General features: G+C 52.8%; 1 protein-coding gene across 5 annotated transcripts in view; it reads right to left on the bottom strand.

Annotated features, from left to right (window-relative positions):
- Positions 1-22,048, bottom strand: part of LOC142292332 (piwi-like protein 1) — a 177,474-nt gene that overhangs the window by 73,954 nt on the left and 81,472 nt on the right. For all 5 annotated transcript variants that reach the window (XM_075337635.1, XM_075337636.1, XM_075337637.1 and 2 more), the window contains one exon: positions 17,004-17,124. In XM_075337635.1, the coding sequence (XP_075193750.1) occupies positions 17,004-17,124 (121 nt within the window). The remainder of the gene's footprint in view (positions 1-17,003; positions 17,125-22,048) is intronic.

Genomic DNA, 22,048 nt, shown 5'->3' on the forward strand with positions numbered 1-22,048 from the left:
CCTAACTTCACAAATGGGCGACAGCCGCCTGAAGAATGCGTCTGCCCAAGCTCGCATCTGCCGAAGCATGAGCATACACTTGGTAGTGCTTCGAGAAGGTATGCAGGCTAGTCCAAGTGGCAGCCTGACAAACGTTTTGAGCCGTAGCCTGGTGCCTAAAAGCCCAAGAGGCACCGACAGCTCTGGTCGAGTGTGCCTTGATCCCCGGCGGGGAAGGCACCTGAGTACTCTGGTAGGTGTCCGAAATGGTCGATCTAATCCAACGGGCTAAGGTCGGCTTAGAAGCAGGGGGGCTCTTACGCCGACCTGTGGTTAGCACAAAAAGAGAGGTGCACCGCCTAAGCGCAGCGGTGCGTGACACATAGATCCGGAGAGCACGCACCAGATCTAGAGTATGCAGCGCTTTTTCAAAGCGATGAACAGGGGCCGGACAGAAGGAAGGTAAGGTAATGTCCTGGTTAAGGTGGAAGGGAGAGACCACCTTAGGAAGAAAGTCCGGAGTCGGACGGAGAACCACCTTGTCTTAATGAAAAACTAAAAAAGGTGACTCCGAGGAGAGCGCAGCCAAATCAGAGACTCTCCTGAGAGAAGTTATGGCAAGCAGAATGTACCGTCTTTCTCAGAAAGTGGCCTAAGAAACCTCCCTAAGAGGCTCAAAAGGGGGTTTCTGCAAGACCGTGAGGACCAAGTTAAGGTCCCAGGGATCCAAGGGCCGCCGATAAGGCGGAATGATGTGAGACGCGCCTTGCATGAAGGTGCGGACCTGAGCCAGTCGAGCGAGACGCCGCTGGAACAGAACTGACAGAGCTGAAACTTGTCCCTTGACAGAGTTGAGGGACAGTCCTAGCTGCAGACCGGACTGTAGAAAAGACAGAAGGGTCGGCAAGGAAAATGGCCAAGGAGCATGGCCGGTAGAGCGACACCAGGACAGGAAAATTTTCCAAGTCCTGTGATAGATCTTAGCGGAGGAAGACTTACGGGCCCGAGTCATAGTGGAGATGACTTCAGGAGGAATACCAGAAGTCGTCAAAATCCAGGACTGAAGAGCCACGCCGTCAATTTGAGGGCCGCAGAATTCGGGCGGAAAAACGGACCTTGCGAGAGTAGGTCTGGATGGTCCGGGAGATGCCACGGCATCTCTACGGACAGTTGGAGCAGGTCCGGATACCAAGCTCGCCTGGGCCAGTCCGGTGCAATGAGGATGACTCAACGGCCCTCCATTCTGATCTTGCGCAGGACTCTGGGTAAAAGAGTTAGAGGGGGAAACACGTAAGACAGACGAAACAGGAACTTTGTTGTTGTGACGGGATGCCATTAGGTCCACGTCCGGAGTGCCCCATTTGCGGCAGATTGACTGAGATACTGCCGGGTGCAGGGACCACTCGCCACCGTCCACGCTTTGACGGCTGAGATAATCTGCCTCCCAGTTGTCCACGCCTGGGATGTGGACTGCGGATATGGTGGACCTGGAGTCCTCCGCCCATTGAAGAATGCGTTGTACCTCCATCATTGCCAGGCGGCTGCGTGTCCCACCTTGATGATTGATGTAGGCAATCGCTGTCGCGTTGTCTGACTGGACTCGAATGTGCCTGCCCGCCAACAGGTGGTGAAAAGCTAGGAGAGCTAGAAGCACAGCTCTGGTTTCCAGCACATTGATTGAAAGGGCTGACTCGGACGGAGTCCAAGTGCCCTGCGCTCTGTGGTGGAGACATACCGCTCCCCAGCCGGATAGACAGGCATCCGTGGTGAGAATCACCCAGGACGGGGCCAGGAAGGAGCGCCCTTGGGACAGGGAGAGGTGCCGAAGCCACCACTGAAGAGAGCTCCTGGTCCGTGGCGACAGAGCCACTAACATGTGTAAGGAGGAAGGCCGCTTGTCCCAACAACGGAGAATGTCCAGCTGCAGGGGGCGCAGATGGAACTGGGCAAAGGGAACAGCCTCCATGGACGCCACCATTTGACCCAGCACCTGCATCAGACGCCTGAGGGAAGAACGGCGGGGCCTCAGCAGAGAGCGCACCGCCAGCTGGAGAGACTGCTGTTTGTTTAAGGGCAACTTCACAAGTGCCGGCAAAGTCTCGAACTGCATCCCTAGGCACGTGAGCCTCTGGGTCGGAGTCAGAGTGGATTTGGGAAGATTGACAAGCCACCCGAATTGGGCTAGAGTGGCGAGAGTGAGCGAGACACTCCGCTGACAGTCTGCGCTGGATGGAGCCTTGACTAGAAGGTTATGGGGAGATAAGGTATGCACACCAGTGACTATGGAAGGGGAATACATGGAATAGCAGAAACTGCTGTGTGAATACTGACATGAAAAATTCAATAGCTATTTGTAAGAATGAAATGTGAAAAAATGGAACCTGCATTACTGCCATGAATATATGAATAAAGAGAAATTTAGCTACTGAATTGATCAATGCAGAAGAGCCCCAACACTACGCCAAAGTATTTCTCTACGTTGGGGTCCCTAGCTTGTGTGTGTCCTCTCATGCAGTTAAAAAACTTACCGTGTATGGGACGCTGAGACCCAGGCTATATATACGATGTGGATTGGCAATAGGTGTGTATGGGGAGGGTTCACAAACGAAAAACTACTAACATTAAGGAATAACGTTTGGAACTCCATTCTATGTCTGAACTGGGTGCAAAAAACCTAAAAAACATCACTATGACTGAATTTTTCATGTCAGTATTCACACAGCAGTTTCTGCTATTCCATGTATTCCCCTTCCATAGTCACTGGTGTGCATACCTTATCTCCCCATAGTGATGTTTTTTAGGTTTTTTGCACCCAGTTCAGACATAGAATGGAGTTCCAAACGTTATTCCTTAATGTTAGTAGTTTTTCGTTTGTGAACCCTCCCCATACACACCTATTGCCAATCCACATCGTATATATAGCCTGGGTCTCAGCGTCCCATACACGGTAAGTTTTTTAACTGCATGAGAGGACACACACAAGCTAGGGACCCCAACGTAGAGAAATACTTTGGCGTAGTGTTGGGGCTCTTCTGCATTGATCAATTCAGTAGCTAAATTTCTCTTTATTCATATATTCATGGCAGTAATGCAGGTTCCATTTTTTCACATTTCATTCTTACAAATAGCTATTGAATTTTTCATGTCAGTATTCACACAGCAGTTTCTGCTATTCCATGTATTCCCCTTCCATAGTCACTGGTGTGCATACCTTATCTCCCCATAGTGATGTTTTTTAGGTTTTTTGCACCCAGTTCAGACATAGAATGGAGTTCCAAACGTTATTCCTTAATGTTGACTAGAAGGTTGTCCAGGTAAGGGAGCACTGCCAACCCCTGGAGGTGCAGAACCGCAATCACTGCTGCCATGACCTTGGTGAATACCCAAGGGGCCGTGGCTAACCTGAAGGGGAGAGCCACGAATTGGAAATGATCTTCTCCTATTGCAAAACGTAACCAACGCTGGTGTGAAACTGCAATTGGCACATGTAGATAGGCATCTCTGATGTCGATGGACGCCAGGAAATCCCCTTGGGTCATTGAGGCAATGACTGATCGCAGAGACTCCATGCGAAAATGCCGCACCCGAACATGCTTGTTGAGAAGCTTGAGATCCAGGATGGGCCGGAAGGTACCGTCCTTTTTGGGAACTAGGAAGAGGTTTGAGTAAAAACCTCTGAACCGTTCCCGAGCGGGAACTGGGACAATTACTCAGTTTGCCTGCAAGGATGCCACGGCCTGCGAGAAGGCGGCGGCCTTGGAGCAGGGGGGAGTTGAGAGAAGAAGGGAATTTTGTTACTTACCGTAAATTCCTTTTCTTCTAGCTCTTATTGGGAGACCCAGACGATTGGGTGTATAGCACTGCCTCCGGAGGCCACACAAAGCAATTACACTAAAAAGTGTAAGGCCCCTCCCCTTCTGGCTATACACCCCCAGTGGGATCACTGGCTCACCAGTTTTAGTGCAAAAGCAAGAAGGAGGAAAGCCAATAACTGGTTTAAACAAATTCACTCCGAGTAACATCGGAGAACTGAAAACCGTTCAACATGAACAACATGTGTACCCGCAAACAAACCAAAAATCCCGAAGGACAACAGGGCGGGTGCTGGGTCTCCCAATAAGAGCTAGAAGAAAAGGAATTTACGGTAAGTAACAAAATTCCCTTCTTCTTCGGCGCTCTATTGGGAGACCCAGACGATTGGGACGTCCAAAAGCTGTCCCTGGGTGGGTAAAGAAATACCTCAAGTTAGAGCTGCAAGACAGCCCTCCCCTACGGGGAGGCAACTGCCGCCTGCAGGACTCTTCTACCTAGGCTGGCGTCCGCCGAAGCATAGGTATGCACCTGATAATGTTTGGTGAAAGTGTGCAGACTCGACCAGGTAGCTGCCTGGCACACCTGTTGAGCCGTAGCCTGGTGTCGCAATGCCCAGGACGCACCCACGGCTCTGGTAGAATGGGCCTTCAGCCCTGATGGAACCGGAAGCCCAGCAGAACGGTAGGCTTCGAGAATTGGTTCTTTGATCCATCGAGCCAGGGTGGCCTTAGAAGCCTGCGACCCTTTGCGCTTACCAGCGACAAGGACAAAGAGTGCATCCGAACGGCGCAGGGGCGCCGTGCGGGAAATGTAGATTCTGAGTGCTCTCACCAGATCTAACAAATGTAAATCCTTCTCATACTGATGAACTGCATGAGGACAAAACGAAGGCAAAGAGATATCCTGATTAAGATGAAAAGAGGATACCACCTTCGGGAGAAACTCCTGAACGGGGCGCAGCACTACCTTGTCCTGGTGGAAGACCAGGAAGGGAGCCTTGGAAGACAGCGCTGCTAGCTCAGACACTCTCCGAAGAGATGTGATCGCTACCAGAAAAGCCACTTTCTGTGATAGTCTAGAAAGTGAAACCTCCCTCAGAGGCTCGAAGGGCGGCTTCTGGAGGGCAACTAGTACCCTGTTCAGATCCCATGGATCTAACGGCCGCTTGTACGGGGGAACGATATGGCAAACCCCCTGTAGGAACGTGCGCACCTTAGAAAGTCGTGCTAGACGCTTCTGAAAAAAGACGGATAGCGCCGAGACTTGTCCTTTAAGGGAGCCGAGCGATAAACCTTTTTCTAACCCAGATTGCAGGAAAGAAAGAAAGGTAGGCAATGCAAATGGCCAGGGAGACATTCCCTGAGCAGAGCACCAGGATAAGAATATCCTCCACGTTCTGTGGTAGATCTTAGCAGACGTGGGTTTCCTAGCCTGTCTCATGGTGGCAACGACCCCTTGGGGTAAGCCTGAAGACGCTAGGATCCAGGACTCAATGGCCACACAGTCAGGTTCAGGGCCGCAGAATTCCGATGGAAAAAAGGCCCTTGGGACAGTAAGTCTGGTCGGTCTGGTAGTGCCCACGGTTGGCCGACCGTGAGATGCCACAGATCCGGATACCACGCCCTCCTCGGCCAGTCTGGAGCGACGAGTATGACGCGGCTGCAGTCGGATCTGATCTTGCGTAACACTCTGGGCAAGAGTGCCAGAGGTGGAAACACATAAGGGAGCCGGAACTGCGACCAATCTTGCACTAGGGCGTCTGCTGCTAGAGCTCTTTGATCGCGAGACCGTGCCATGAAGGTTGGGACCTTGTTGTTGTGCCGGGACGCCATTAGGTCGACGTCCGGCCTTCCCCATCGGCGACAGATTTCCTGAAACACGTCCGGGTGAAGGGACCATTCCCCTGCGTCCATGCCCTGGCGACTGAGGAAGTCTGCTTCCCAGTTTTCTACGCCGGGGATGTGAACCGCGGATATGGTGGAGGCCGTGGCTTCCACCCACATCATAATCCGCCGGACTTCCTGGAAGGCTTGCCGACTGCGTGTCCCCCCTTGGTGATTGATGTATGCCACCGCTGTGGAGTTGTCCGATTGAATTCGGATCTGCTTCCCTTCCAGCCACTGTTGGAAGGCTAGTAGGGCAAGATACACTGCTCTGATTTCCAGAACATTGATCTGAAGGGTGGACTCCTGCTGAGTCCACGTACCCTGAGCCCTGTGGTGGAGAAACACTGCTCCCCACCCTGACAGACTCGCGTCTGTCGTTACCACCGCCCAGGACGGTGGTAGGAAGGATCTTCCCTGTGATAATGAGGTGGGAAGAAGCCACCACTGCAGAGAGTCCTTGGCCGTCTGGGAAAGGGAGACTTTCCTGTCCAGGGATGTTGACTTCCCGTCCCATTGGCGGAGAATGTCCCATTGAAGTGGACGCAGATGAAACTGCGCAAACGGAACCGCCTCTATTGCCGCCACCATCTTCCCGAGGAAGTGCATGAGGCGTCTTAAGGAGTGCGACTGACTTTGAAGGAGAGCCTGCACCCCAGTCTGTAGAGACCGCTGCTTGTCCAGCGGAAGCTTCACTATCGCTGAGAGAGTATGAAAACTCCATGCCAAGATACGTTAGTGATTGGGTCGGTGACAGATTTGACTTTGGGAAGTTGATGATCCACCCGAACGCCTGGAGAGTCTCCAGTGCAACATTCAGGCTGAGTTGGCATGCCTCTTGAGAGGGTGCCTTGACCAGTAGATCGTCCAAGTAAGGGATCACAGAGTGTCCGTGAGAGTGCAAGACTGCTACCACTGCCGCCATGATCTTGGTGAACACCCGAGGGGCTGTCGCCAGACCAAATGGCAGAGCTACGAACTGAAGATGGTCGTCTCCTATCACGAAGCGTAGAAAGCGTTGGTGCTCTGTAGCAATCGGCACGTGGAGATAAGCATCTTTGATGTCTATTGATGCTAGGAAATCTCCTTGAGACATTGAGGCAATGACTGAGCGGAGGGATTCCATCCGGAACCGCCTGGCGTTCACATGCTTGTTGAGCAGCTTTAGGTCCAGAACAGGACGGAATGAGCCGTCCTTTTTTGGAACCACAAAGAGATTGGAGTAAAATACTCGCCCCCGTTCCTGAGGGGGGACAGGGATCACGACTCCTTCTGCTCTTAGAGAGTCCACCGCCTGCAGCAGGGCATCTGCTCGGTTGGGGTGTGGGGAGGTTCTGAAGAACCGAAGTGGAGGCCGAGAACTGAACTCGATTCTGTACCCGCGAGACAAAATGTCTGTTACCCACCGGTCTTTGACCTGTGACAGCCAAATGTCGCAAAAGCGGGAGAGCCTGCCACCGACCGAGGATGCGGAGGGAGGAGGCCGAAAGTCATGAGGTAGCCGCTTTGGAAGCGGTTCCTCCATTTGCTTTCCTGGGGCGTGAGTGAGCCCGCCAGGAATCTGAGCTCCCTTGTTCTTTCTGAGTCCTTTTGGACGAGGAGAATTGGGCCTTGCCCGAGCCTCGAAAGGAGCGAAACCTCGACTGCCACTTTTTCTGTTGAGGTTTACTTGCCCTGGGCTGTGGTAAGGAAGAGTCCTTACCCTTGGACTGTTTTATGATTTCAGCCAATGGCTCACCAAACAGTCTGTCTCTAGATAATGGCAAACTGGTTAAGCATTTTTTGGAACCAGCATCTGCTTTCCAGTCCTTTAACCACAAGGCTCTGCGCAAAACCACAGAATTGGCGGACGCCATAGCGGTACGGCTCGTAGATTCTAGGACAGCATTGATAGCATAGGTCGCAAACGCAGACATTTGCGAAGTTAGGGACGCCACCTGCGGTACTGCTGGATGTATGACAGCATCCACCTGTGCTAAACCAGCTGAAATAGCTTGGAGTGCCCACACGGCCGCGAATGCTGGAGCAAACGACGCGCCGATAGCTTCATAGACAGATTTCAACCAAAGGTCCATCTGTCTGTCGTTGGCATCTTTAAGTGAAGCGCCATCCTCTACTGCGACTATGGATCTAGCCGCAAGCTTGGAAATTGGGGGATCAACCTTTGGACACTGGGTCCAGCGTTTGGCCACCTCAGAGGGAAAAGGATAACGGGTATCCTTAGAACGTTTAGAGAAACGCTTGTCTGGGTGAGCGTCGTGTTTCTGGATTGATTCTCTGAAGTCAGAGTGGTCCAAAAAAGCACTTAATTTACGCTTGGGATACAGGAAATGGAACTTCTCCTGCTGTGCAGCTGCCTCCTCTGCTGAAGGAGCTGGGGGAGAAATATCCAACAGCCTATTAATTGCCGATATAAGGTCATTAACCATGGCGTCACCATCAGGGGCATCCAGATTGAGAGGGGCCTCAGGATTAGAATCCTGATCACCGTCCTCAGTCTCATCACAGAGAGACTCTGCTCGCTGAGACCCTGAGCAGTGTGAAGACGTCGAGGGTCTTTCCCAGCGAGCTCGCTTAGGCTGGCTGGGACTGTCATCTGAGTCAGAGACTTCAGCCTGTGATGCTTGAGACCCCCTTGAAGTACGGATTAGTTCCAACTGAGGGGGACCGGGGAACATAGGCACAGCAGTGTCCATGATCTGAGTAACTGGCCTGGACTGCAAGGTCTCCAGGATTTTTGTCATAGTCACAGACATTTTATCGGCAAAAACTGCAAAGTCTGTCCCCGTCACCGGGGCAGGGTTCACAGGCGTCTCTGCCTGGGCCACTACCACCATAGGCTCTGGCTGACGAAGTGCCACTGGGACTGAACATTGCACACAATGAGAGTCGTTGGAGCCTGCTGGTAGATTAGCCCCACATGCTGTACAAGCAATGCACACAGCCCGTGCCTTGGCACCCTTGCGTTTTGCGGATGACATGTTGCTGCCTCCTCAGAGCAGTACAGGGTGTCCAGCCAAGAAGCGACCTTACAGTGCAACTATATATATATATATGGTACCAAGAAAAAAGTACACTAATATAACACTGAGGCACTAGTGGGGCCAGCACTAATGTGCTGCTTACCGCCCGCTTAGGAGCGGGTGTGTGGTCGCCGAAATCCCTTTAGTCTGGGTCTCCCAGAGCCTGCTGCCTCTCCCCAGCCAGATCGCATGTGTAATGGCTGCCGGCGTCCTTGTGGAGAGGGGGGGCGGGCCCTGGGCGTATACAGACGAAGAGCGGGAAGCCTGCTTCCCACTGTGCCTAGTGAGAGGGCTGGAGCATGTAAATAAAGCTCCAGCCCTCGGCGCTGCCGATTGAGCAGCGTCTCTCCCCTACCCTGATTGACAGGGTGGGGGCGGGAACGAAGCGGCGCTAGGCCGCAGAAGCCGGGGGCTAAAGTTAGAAGCGCCGCCGCCGTAAAAGCGCGGTCGGCGCAAAGTCCCCGGCGCACCACAAGTCGCAGCTGCGCCGCCGCTCCAGGAGCGGTCGGCGCAGTAGTTCCCAACAAGTAATGTCACTCAGCAAAGCTGCAGTGACCTAACCCCAGCGCCCAGCGCTACTGTCCCCGGCGCACTATAACGCTCAGCAAGCCTTGAGAGTGTCCGTGCCTGCCGGGGACACAGAGTACCTGAAAGTTGCAGGGCCTTGTCCCTGAACGGCACTCCCGCTCCAAATCCAGCAGGTTCTCTGGGTCTGTGGATGGAGCCCGGCCCCAGGGCTTGGGGGCCGGCAAGATCCCACTTCCACAGAGCCCTCCAGGGGATGTGGAAGGAAAACAGCATGTGGGCTCCAGCCTCTGTACCAGCAATAGGTACCTCAACCTTACAAGCACCACCACGGGTGAGAAGGGAGCATGCTGGGGGCCCCATATGGGCCCTCTTTTCTTCCATCCGATATAGCCAGCAGCTACTGCTGACTACAAACAGTGGAGCTATGCGTGGATGTCTGACCTCCTTCGCACAAAGCAGAAAACTGGTGAGCCAGTGATCCCACTGGGGGTGTATAGCCAGAAGGGGAGGGGCCTTACACTTTTTAGTGTAATTGCTTTGTGTGGCCTCCGGAGGCAGTGCTATACACCCAATCGTCTGGGTCTCCCAATAGAGCGCCGAAGAAAAAATCTGTTTGGCGGGCTGGAAGAGAATTCTATCCTGTAGCCGTGAGATATGATATCTCTTACCCACTGATCGGAGACGTGTTGAAACCACGCGTCGCCAAAGTGGGAGAGCCTACCACCGACTAAGGACGTTGCTGGACCGGGCAGAGAGTCACGAGGAGGCTGCCTTAGTGGCAGAACCTCCTGCGGTCTTCTGTGGACGCGCTTTTGGGCGCCAGTTGGATTTCTGGTCCTTAGCTGAGTTATTGTGGGTGCCTGCCTTAATCCAATTGTGTGTCCTTGTGTTATTTAGGACAGCTTTAGTATTCTCAATTCCTCCCTACATCACAAACGTCAATCCAACCCCCCTGCCAAGCTCACTTTACATGCCATGCCCTTTTAAACATCATAGCACTTTCTCATTATAGTGATTCTTATGTGACAAGCTTTTAGCCCAGATAGTGTTTAGGGGGACGTAAACTGTATATGCGGCTCCGGTTCTATTATAGCTATGGGCGTTCTATGTACACTGACAGCGGTCCTGGTGACCGGTCATGTGATTCGGAGATGGGCGGTGCCCTGGTGACGTCCTGGTTCGTTGCTGTGTCATGCGCCCGGATGTGCGCCGGGTAATTCCGCGCACTTCCGGTCGCGTGGCGCTGTGGTAAAAGACAGGTTGGGTGACGCCGGCTTGTTGTCACATGAGCGGATCACGTGACCGCTATGTGCGCCGGGTAATTCTGTGTAGTTCCGGTCACATGGCACTACGAGTAATGAGACTGGCGGTGCCGGCATGTTGTCATGCGCCCGGATGTGTGCCGGGTAATTCCGCGCGGTTCCGGTCACGTGGCGCTGTGGTAAAAGACAGGTTGGGTGACGCCGGCTTGTTGTCACATGAGCGGATCACATGACCGCTATGTGCGCCTGATAATTCTGTGTAGTTCCGGTCACATGGCACTACGAGCAAGAATGAGATGGGCGGTGCCGGCATGATGTCATGGATCACATGATCGCCATATGCAGGGACGTCACTGGGGGACGGTTCTCCGTCTGTGGCGCTGATTGGTCCCTAAGGGCGAGGCTTGTGTGACGTCCACCACTTGTTGTGGTTAGACACCTTGGTGGGCGTCACACCTTTCTGATCATTGGCCTACGGCCGATCAGTCTTGGTAGGGGGGACGCTGCTCTTGGTCTGGGGGTGGTAATTATGATAAGTGGGGCATTCCGCCCACAGGATATTTAAGGGCGGCAAGTTTGAAAGCCTAGTGCTTTATGCCAGCCCGGACACAGTATGTTGGATGTCCGTCTTCTTAATGAAGGTAGGTAGGAGATCCATTTGAGAATGCTCTGTGAACTCTTTAGTGAATCCTTGCATTGTTTTAGTCTGATTATACTGTTTATCTTTGCAGCTGTAATTTCTTGACCACAATCCCCTGAGGATTAAGATAAATTAAGAAACGCGTCGGGAGGTCTAAGAAAATATCAGGTCAGATTGTTGCCAGCTAAGGGGTATTGTGAGGCTGATTGGTGCCCCCCCCCCCCTGTTACTGGACAACTAAAAAAAATTTTTTTGCTTCATTCTTTACAGTGAGACCTTATTATGGTTATTTATCGCTGTGGATTATAGATTGTACATACTATTTATGAGACAGTAACACTCTGGTCTCAATTATTGTTATTTTGGTGGGATTACTCCTGCTGAATGTATATTCGTGCTGTGGATCACTAACATATACATCATATATGGGACAACTTTTTCCTTTGTCTCAACGGGTGTTATTCCGGTAGGGTTATTACTACCGGATATACAGTGTCCTTAACTGGGTAATGATAGGAGCCTAAACATTAGCTCCAATTTTTTGGTTGGTTTTACAACCGTTTATGTTGTATGGTATAAGAAAAATTTTTAACTTAGATATTAAAAGTTACATTTTAATTGTGACCACAATTGTTTAGTACCTTTGCTTTGCTGACTATCTGATTAATTGGTAAGCAACGACACATCCTTATCCTTAGCTGAGTTAGTGGACGAGGCGGAGGGCTTAGAGGACGACCAGTTAGAGGAACAAAAGGAACAAAACCTCGACTGATTCCTGCCCTGGACAGGTTTCCTGGTCTTGGTTTGTGGCATGGAAGTACTCTTCCCGCCAGTAGCTTCTTTAATAATTTCATCCAGCTGTTCACCGAACAGCCGGGAACCAGCAAAAGGGGAGTCCAGCAAGGTACTTCTTTGAAGAAGCATCTGCCTTCCACTCACGAAGCCACAAGATCCTGCGTTTAACGAGGGAATTAGCCGAAGCCACCGCAGTGCGGTGAGAAGCCTCTAGCATGGCAGACATGGCATAAGATGAAAAGGCTGAAGCTTGAGAAGTTAAGGCAACCATCTCGGGCATAGATTCCCTGGTGAGGGAATGCATCTCCTCTAGAGAAGCAGAGATGGCTTTGAGAGCCCACACTGCTGCAAAAGTTAGGGAAAACGCGGCCCCCGCCGCTTCATACACAGATTTGGCCAGAAGGTCAATCTGACGGTCAGTGGAATCCTTAAGTGAGGTGCCGTCAGCCACCGACACAACGGTCCGGGCTGAGAGCCTAGACACCGGGGGGTCTACCTTTGGGGAGTGAGACCACTCCTTGACCACCTCAGGTGGAAAGGGAAAACGGTCATCAGAACCACGCTTTGGGAAGAGTTTGTCAGGACAGGCCCTGGGTTTGGTCACAGCGGTCTGAAAACTGGAGTGGTTAAAGAACACACTCTTTACTCTCTTAGGCGAGGTAAACTGGTGCTTTTCTGCCAGAGAGGGTTGCTCCTCTGATACTGGCGGATTGAGATCCAGTACAGAATTAATGGATGCAATCAAGTCACTAAGATCTGAGTCACCCTCGGAAAGATCAATGGGGTACATGGAGTTAGCCTCCGAACCCCCTGGAAAGGCATCCTCCTCATCATGCGAGTCAGCTCTTGAATCAGAGCCGCGGGATGAGGAGGGAGAGGAAACCCTGCGCCTTCTCTTAGGAGGACGGGGTCTGGGACCTGATGATGAATCCTCTGTGAGCTCCGATGGACGGAGGTCAGAGGGTAGGGATCCTAAAGGACCCTTAGCAAGAGCATTAGAGGCACCCTGTGAGGGAGCTGATGCATATTCATCAAAGTCCTGGACAGAAGTCCCATGGACTCAGCAAATGACTGGGATATAGACCTAGAGAAGGACTCTACCCAGGCCGGGAGTTCAGCCACAGGTGCAGAAGCAGCCGGAGAGACCACTGGGGGTGAGACTCCAGGCTGTGGCACCGCCAAGTTAGAGCAGACATCACAATGTGGATAGGTGCTCGGCTCAGGCAGCAGGAGCTTACATGCAGTGCATACAGAATAAGGCTTTGGAGCCTTGCTCCTCACGTGAGACATGCTGCTGGAGTGGGGGCTCTGCAAGAGAATGAACTCCAGGGAGAATATACAGAGGTCCACAACCAGAGACCGGCTGTGGCTTACCAGACCGCTGGAAGCGGTGTTGTGTGCCCTCCAGATCCTGAAGCCCGGACCCCCAATGCACAGCACCTCAGCAGGGATGCAGAGTGCAGAAAGGCAGAGTTCACTCTGAGCTGGGCCTAAGAAAATGGCCGCCGGAGCGAAGAAAGGGGGCGGGACTTGGGGGCGTTCCTGTAGGAGAGCGGGATCTGGAGGGCCATAGAGACCTGCAGGGGAGGAGACACGCACAAGCAGTGGGGAGTGTCCCTCCCCTGTGCAGGACGGCCGCCGGGAGGAGCCGTGCCTGTCCCTCTGCATGAGTGACATGCGAGGGTAGTTAACAGAAACTAGGCCTCCGGCAAAGCCGGGGCCTAAATTTGAGCGGCGAGGCCGACGCGCAGGCACCATCAGCGTGGTTCGAAAGCTCGGGCGAAAGCTAGAGAACCCGCCGGAAATGCCAAAATAAATACAAATACATTCAGCACACTCTCCCCATACAATAAAGGACATGGACCCCCAACACATGAACGTCTCAGGTACTTAGCTGCTGAGACGCAGGGCCAGGTCCCTGGGGATGAGTGCTCCGGTCCAGCAGAATCCTCAAGGGGCTGTGGATGGAGACCGGACTCCTGCCAGGCATGGAGGCCGCGCTGTCTTCCACTTCAATCCAGAACCCAGGAGGGATGGTGAAGGAGCACGGCATGTAAGGCTCCAGCCTTGGAAATCAACCTTACAACACCACCGACACAGTGGGGTGAGAAGGGACATGCCGGGGGTCCAGACGTGGACCCGCACTTCTTCAATCTCTTTCCAAAAAAAGAAAATCATGAGAATGCATGTGTGGATGTATGCCTCCTGAACACAAAGCGATAAACTGGCTGTGACTGGCTCACCAGGGGGTGTATAAGCTCAGGGAGGAGCTACACTTTTAGGTGTAGTACTTTGTGTCCTCCGGAGGCAGAAGCTAAACACCCAAGGTCTGGGTCTCCCAAAGGAACGATAAAGAAAGTTACTCTATCTGCCAATGGCATTGGAGAAAATCTGATCCAGCTTTGCTCCAAAACACACATAGGCCCTGAGAGGGAAGAGCGGAGAGAGACTTCTTCAAAGCCACATCTGCGTTCCAGATCTTGAGCAATAGAACTTTGCGAGTGGTCACTATGTTGTTGGACGCCATTGCAGAGCAGGCTGCTGCCTCGAGAGATGCGGATAGAAGGTATTCCCCAGTGTGGGACATCTGGTCCACCAGTTTCTCCGATTTTGAGACCCAGACAGAGGCACAAACCAAGCAGATAGAGGTGCTGGTGGCCTTAAAGGCAGATTTTTCTAGGGATTAAATGTGCCCATCATTCACGTCCTTGAGAAAGTCACCATCTGGAAGCAGGAGGATCATATTGGTGGCTAAGCGAGACACCGGAGGATCAACGTCTGGGAACACTGTCCAGACCTGACGGTTTCGGGAGTAAAAAGGGTTCAGGATATCTATATGCAGACGTCTCTGAAAACGCATTTTCGGATGCCTCCATTCTTCTTGATAACATTTCCTCAAACTTCTGGTAATTGGAAGACACCTGAGGGGGTTATTGCCTTCTTGAAGAAAACAAACGACTCCGGCAGCAGCAAATCTTTCTCCTTGACATGGAAAGTCTGACTGACCACCAGGATGAGATTGTCCACCATATCTTGAAGCTTGGTGGCCTGGTCAGAGCTGAGGTCGGAGTCTGGATTAGACCTTGCGCGGCCTGAGGATCCAGTGATGAAAAGCATGAGACTGATGCCAACCTGGGGGATGTGGAAGGAGACGGAGTCCCGGAAAAAGTACTGGTGAGTGTCCACTTCTGTTATGTTGTCTGCTTTGATGGAAAGCATTAACGGATGAATCAGACCGGTCCCAGTGAGCGGCCTAAACACCAGACATGCTTGACAGGGTAGGCAAGTTCTATGACCAAAACCTTGGTAAGGTAAAAAATGGACCGAGACAGACCAGTGGCCCACTCGGGAGGAGAAGGCGCACTCATATCCTGGGCAGCTGGGGATTCCTGAGGAGCGTGCATTGTAGAGGTACTGTAATTTGGGCAGAGATTAGACCTGAAGGCAGTTTTTTTTATTAGAAAGTAAGGTACAGTACAAAATGAGGAATACGAGAGAGAGTTTCCCAGCAATTAGCCCAAGGGAAATAGGGAGAGGACCCTATGGACGAGTGCTAGAAAAGACTGCATGATGCAAGGACAGTCTACCCCAGCCCCTGAAGCAGAGGAAACTCTCTGATGGGGTCTTGATCTGCACAGAACTGCAGTTCCCTGGAACTTGAGCTAAGATGCAGGAGATCCGAGCGACCTCTGGTCCAGATAATTCCCGGCATGAGACGAGGACTCCATCGATGAGAAAAGGGGGGAGGACACTGGCACAACGCGTGGGTAATGAGCCCTTGCAGCTGTGATTGGCTGGCCGCAAGAAACACGGAGGTTGGTCAAAAGAGGGGTAAGCCTTGGTGAAGCCAGGGAATACATTTTTTTGAGGACCGACCAGAGCGCACGCCCGACCAGAGCGCACGCCCGACCAGAGCGCACGCCCGACCAGAGAGCACGCCCGACCAGAGAGCACGCCCGACCAGAGAGCACGCCCGACCAGAGAGCACGCCCGACCAGAGAGCACGCCCGACCAGAGAGCACGCCCGACCAGAGAGCACGCCCGACCAGAGAGCACGCCCAACCAGAGAGCACGCCCAACCAGAGAGCACGCCCAACCAGAGAGCACGCCCAACCAGAGAGCACGCCCAACCAGAGAGCACGCCCAACCAGAGAGCACGCCCAACCAGAGAGCACGCCCAACCAGAGAGCACGCCCAACCAGAGAGCACGCCCAACCAGAGAGCACGCCCAACCAGAGAGCACGCCCAACCAGAGAGCACGCCCAACCAGAGAGCACGCCCAACCAGAGAGCACGCCGGATCTGCAGTTTCTTCCAAGCAATTCTCAAACGGAGCTGCAGATAGGTCGGAAAGAAAAACTACGCACTGGATTGCCGCTTGGAGGGAAGGGAAACCCGGTCCAGGACAGATAGGGAAGAAGGTATGCTATCCAGATTCCTTCTCCAGAGTGGGAGACAGATCCAAGGTCCTCAGAGGGTATAGATCCATCTTTGACCCAGAGCCGTGTGGTGGACAACCGGGCAGGCTATAGATGACGAGGACCGTCCCAAGACTCTTCTCATGTGCCAAAGAGACCAGAGAGGGTACGATGTGGATCAGACCGCACTGTTCTCTGGTTGCACCAGGTTGCCCAAATCACAAGCTGTATCTGAAACGCAAAAGATTAAGAACACGCAACAAGTTTTGGTGAAAACTGGTCTGAGAGCAGATCCGTGTCTACCTCCTGCGGACACTCAGCTAAAACTGATCAGCTTGGCTCCAGTTGGCAGGTGTATCCACACTATATTGCATAGTGTTGCCTCCTAGTGTCAAGCAGCAGACACCCATGGTTTCTGGTGTCCCCCAATGCGATTGGGAAAAACGCATTCTCCTGACCTAAACTCAATCTCATACGTTTACGGGCGGCTGAGCTCAAATCAGGAGACTTCTGGTTGGTCCGGACATTGGAGTCAGTACACGGACCGAGGACCTTGGACGCGGGAATCCAGCCTTGAAGAGATTTTGCAACATGACGTTTATGGAGTTAACTGTGGCATTGTCAGCAAGCTCTGCTAAATATCCGGTTGCGGTACGCACTCACCTGTTAGGTTACATAACTCGGGCACCAGTACGATGGCCCCGTTTGTTGATCCCGGCTTTGGCTTCCGAGGGATGTTGACGATTAGCGGCTGGCTCATGTCTTTCACTTGTTCATTGTATTGCTGAGGGCGATGCAAAATAAATAGAAAAATCAAGAATAACTGAGACCCTCATCACCAGCAAATAACATCACTGATACATACAATTTTAAATAAAAGAAGGGAATTTTGTTACTTACCGTAAATTCCTTTTCTTCTAGCTCCTATTGGGAGACCCAGACGATTGGTGTATAGCACTGCCCTCCGGAGGCCACACAAAGCATTACACTAAAAAGTGTAAGGCCCCTCCCCTTCTGGCTATACACCCCCAGTGGGATCACTGGCTCACCAGTTTTAGTGCAAAAGCAAGAAGGAGGAAAGCCAATAACTGGTTTAAACAAATTCACTCCGAAGTAACGTCGGAGAACTGAAAACCGTTCAACATGAACAACATGTGTACCCGAAAAACAACCAAAAATCCCGAAGGACAACAGGGCGGGTGCTGGGTCTCCCAATAGGAGCTAGAAGAAAAGGAATTTACGGTAAGTAACAAAATTCCCTTCTTCTTCGGCGCTCCATTGGGAGACCCAGACGATTGGGACGTCCAAAAGCTGTCCCTGGGTGGGTAAACAATACCTCATGTAAGAGCTGCGATGACAGCCCTCCCCTACGGGGAGGCAACTGCCGCCTGCAGGACTCTTCTACCTAGGCTGGCGTCCGCCGAAGCATAGGTATGCACCTGATAAGGTTTGGTGAAAGTGTGCAGACTCGACCAGGTAGCTGCCTGGCACACCTGTTGAGCCGTAGCCTGGTGTCGTAATGCCCAGGACGCACCCACGGCTCTGGTAGAATGGGCCTTCAGCCCTGATGGAACCGGAAGCCCAGCAGAACGGTAGGCTTCAAGAATTGGTTCTTTGATCCATCGGGCCAGGGTGGCCTTGGAAGCCTGCGACCCTTTGCGCTTACCAGCGACAAGGACAAAGAGTGCATCCGAGCGGCGCAGGGGCGCCGTGCGGGAAATGTAGATTCTGAGTGCTCTCACCAGATCCAACAAATGTAGATCCTTTTCATACCGATGAACTGCATGCGGATAAAAGGAAGGCAAGGAGATATCCTGATTAAGGTGAAAAGAGGATACCACCTTAGGGAGAAACTCCTGAATGGGGCGCAGCACCACCTTGTCCTGGTGGAACACCAGGAAAGGAGCTTTGCATGACAGCGCTGCTAGTTCAGACACTCTCCGAAGAGACGTGACCGCTACCAGAAAAGCCACTTTCTGTGAGAGTCGAGAAAGTGACACATCCCTCAGGGGCTCGAAAGGCGGCTTCTGGAGAGCAACAAGGACCTTGTTTAGATCCCACGGATCTAACGGCCTCCTGTACGGAGGTACGATATGACACACCCCCTGCAAGAACGTGCGCACCTTAGAAAGTCGCGCTAGACGCTTCTGAAAAAACACGGATAGTGCCGAGACTTGCCCTTTAAGGGAGCCGAGCGACAAGCCCTTTTCCAACCCAGATTGCAGGAAGGAAAGAAAGACAGGTAACGCGAATGGCCAGGGGGATACTCCTTGTGCAGAGCACCAGGATAAGAAAATCTTCCACGTTCTGTGGTAGATCTTAGCAGAAGTGGACTTCCTAGCCTGTCTCATGGTGGCCACGACCCCTTGGGGTAATCCTGAAGACGCTAGGATCCAGGACTCAATGGCCACACAGTCAGGTTCAGGGCCGCAGAATTCCGATGGAAAAACGGCCCTTGGGACAGTAAGTCTGGACGGTCTGGTAGTGCCCACGGTTGGCCGACCGTGAGATGCCACAGATCCGGGTACCACGACCTCCTCGGCCAGTCTGGGGCGACGAGTATGACGCGGCCGCAATCGGATCTGATCTTGCGTAACACTCTGGGCAGGAGTGCCAGAGGTGGAAACACATAAGGGAGCCGGAACTGCGACCAATCTTGCACTAAGGCGTCTGCCGCCAGAGCTCTTTGATCGCGAGACCGCGCTATGAAGGTCGGGACCTTGTTGTTGTGCCGAGACGCCATTAGGTCGACGTCCGGCACCCCCCAGCGGCGGCAGATTTCCTGAAACACGTCCGGGTGAAGGGACCATTCCCCTGCGTCCATGCCCTGGCGACTGAGGAAGTCTGCTTCCCAGTTTTCTACGCGCGGGATGTGAACTGCTGATATGGAGGATGCTCTGTCCTCCACCCACAACAGAATCCGCCGGACTTCCTGGAAGGCTTGCCGACTGCGTGTCCCTCCTTGGTGGTTGATGTATGCCACCGCTGTGGAGTTGTCCGACTGAATTCGGATTTGCTTTCCTTCCAGCCACTGCTGGAAGGCCAATAGGGCAAGATACACTGCCCTGATTTCCAGAACATTGATCTGAAGTGTGGACTCCTGCGGAGTCCACGTCCCTTGAGCCCTGTGGTGGAGAAAAACTGCTCCCCACCCTGACAGACTCACGTCTGTCGTGACCACTGCCCAGGATGGGGGCAGGAATGATCTTCCCTGTGATAATGAGGTGGGAAGAAGCCACCATTGCAGAGAGTCCTTGGCCGTCTGAGAAAGGGAGACTTTCCTGTCTAGGGAAGTTGTCTTCCCGTCCCATTGGCGGAGAATGTCCCATTGAAGTGGGCGCAGATGAAACTGCGCGAACGGGACTGCCTCCATTGCTGCCACCATCTTCCCTAGGAAGTGCATGAGGCGCCTTAAGGGGTGCGACTGACCCTGCAGGAGAGACTGCACCCCTGTCTGTAGTGACCGCTGCTTGTCCAGCGGAAGCTTCACTATCGCTGAGAGAGTATGAAACTCCATGCCAAGATACGTTAGTGATTGAGTCGGTGCCAGGTTTGACTTTGAAAAGTTGATGATCCACCCGAAAGTCTGGAGAGTCTCCAGCGCAACATTCAGGCTGTGTTGGCATGCCTCTTGAGAGGGTGCTTTGACAAGTAGATCGTCTAAGTAAGGGATCACCGAATGTCCCTGAGAATGCAAGACTGCTACCACTGCCGCCATGACCTTGGTGAAAACCCGTGGGGCTGTCGCCAGACCAAATGGCAGAGCTACGAACTGGAGATGGTCGTCTCCTATCACGAAACGTAGAAAACGTTGGTGCTCTGTAGCAATCGGCACGTGGAGATAAGCATCTTTGATGTCTATTGATGCTAGGAAATCTCCTTGAGACATTGAGGCAATGACGGAGCGGAGGGATTCCATCCGGAACCGCCTGGGGTTCACATGCCTGTTGAGCAGCTTTAGGTCCAGAACAGGACGGAACGAGCCGTCCTTTTTTGGAACCACGAAGAGATTGGAGTAAAAACCTTGCCCTTGTTCCTGCAGAGGAACAGGGATCACCACTCCTTCTGCTTTTAGTGAGCACACCGCTTGCAGAAGGGCATCTGCTCGGTCGGGATGTGGGGAGGTTCTGAAGAACCGAGGCGGAGGACGAGAACTGAATTCTATCCTGTACCCGTGAGACAAAATGTCTGTTACCCACCGGTCTTTGACCTGTGGCAGCCAAATGTCGCAAAAGCGGGAGAGCCTGCCACCGACCGAGGATGCGGAGGGAAGAGGCCGAAAGTCATGAGGCAGCCGCCTTGGAAGCGGTTCCTCCGGTTGCTTTCTTGGGGCGTGAATGAGCCCGCCAGGAATCTGAGCTCCTTTGCTCCTTCTGAGTCCCTTTGGACGAGGAGAACTGGGTCTTGCTGGAGCCTCGAAAGGACCGAAACCTCGACTGCCACTTCCTCTGTTGAGGTTTGCTTGATCTGGGCTGGGGTAAGGAGGAGTCCTTACCCTGGATTGCTTAATGATTTCAGCCAATTGTTCACCAAACAGTCTATCTACAGATAGTGGCAAGCTGGTTAAACATTTTTTGGAAGCAGAATCCGCTTTCCATTCCTTTAACCACAAGGCTCTGCGCAAGACAACAGAGTTGGCAGACGCAATTGAGGTACGGCTTGTAGAGTCCAGGACAGCGTTGATAGCGTAAGTCGCAAACGCAGACATTTGCGAGGTTAGGGACGCTACTCGCGGCACTGCTGGACATATGATAGAGTCCACCTGTGCCAGGCCAGCTGAAATAGCTTGGAGTGCCCACACGGCCGCGAATGCTGGAGCAAACGACGCGCCGATAGCTTCATAGACAGATTTCAACCAAAGGTCCATCTGTCTGTCATTGGCATCTTTAAGTGAAGCCCCATCTTCCACTGCAACTATGGATCTAGCCGCAAGCCTGGAGATTGGGGGGTCCACCTTTGGACACTGGGTCCAGCGTTTGACCACGTCAGGGGGAAAGGGATAACGTGTATCCTTAAGACGTTTGGAGAAACGCTTATCTGGGTAAGCATGGTGTTTCTGGACTGATTCTCTGAAGTCAGCGTGGTCCAGAAAAGTACTCAGTTTAGGCTTGGGATACCTGAAATGGAACTTCTCCTGCTGTGCAGCTGCCTCCTCTGCAGAAGGGGCAGGGGGAGAAATTTCCAATAGACTATTGATGGCCGCTATAAGGTCATTTACCATGGCGTCACCATCAGGGGTATCCAGATTGAGAGCGGTTTCAGGATTAGACTCCTGATCCCCCTCCTCTGTCTCATCATGTAGAGACTCTTCTCGCTGAGACCCTGAACCGCGTGATGACGTGGAGGGTCTCTCCCAGCAAGCACGCTTAGGCTGCCTGGGACTGTCATCTGAATCAGAGCCGTCAGGCTGAGATGCCTGGGACCCCCTCGAAGCACGGATTAACTCCAACTGAGGGGGACCGGGGAACATTGCCGCAGCAGTGTCCATGGACTGAGTAACTGGCCTGGCCTGCAAGGTCTCTAGGATTTTTGTCATAGTGACAGACATCCTGTCAGCAAAAACTGCAAACTCTGTCCCCGTCACCGGGACAGGGTTCACCGGCGACTCTGCCTGGGCCACTACCACCATAGACTCCGGCTGACGAAGTGGCACAGGGACCGAACATTGCACACAATGGGGGTCATTGTAACCTGCCGGTAGATGAGCC

This window comes from Anomaloglossus baeobatrachus, chromosome 2 (genome assembly GCF_048569485.1).
Source record: "Anomaloglossus baeobatrachus isolate aAnoBae1 chromosome 2, aAnoBae1.hap1, whole genome shotgun sequence".
NCBI lineage: Eukaryota > Metazoa > Chordata > Amphibia > Anura > Aromobatidae > Anomaloglossus > Anomaloglossus baeobatrachus.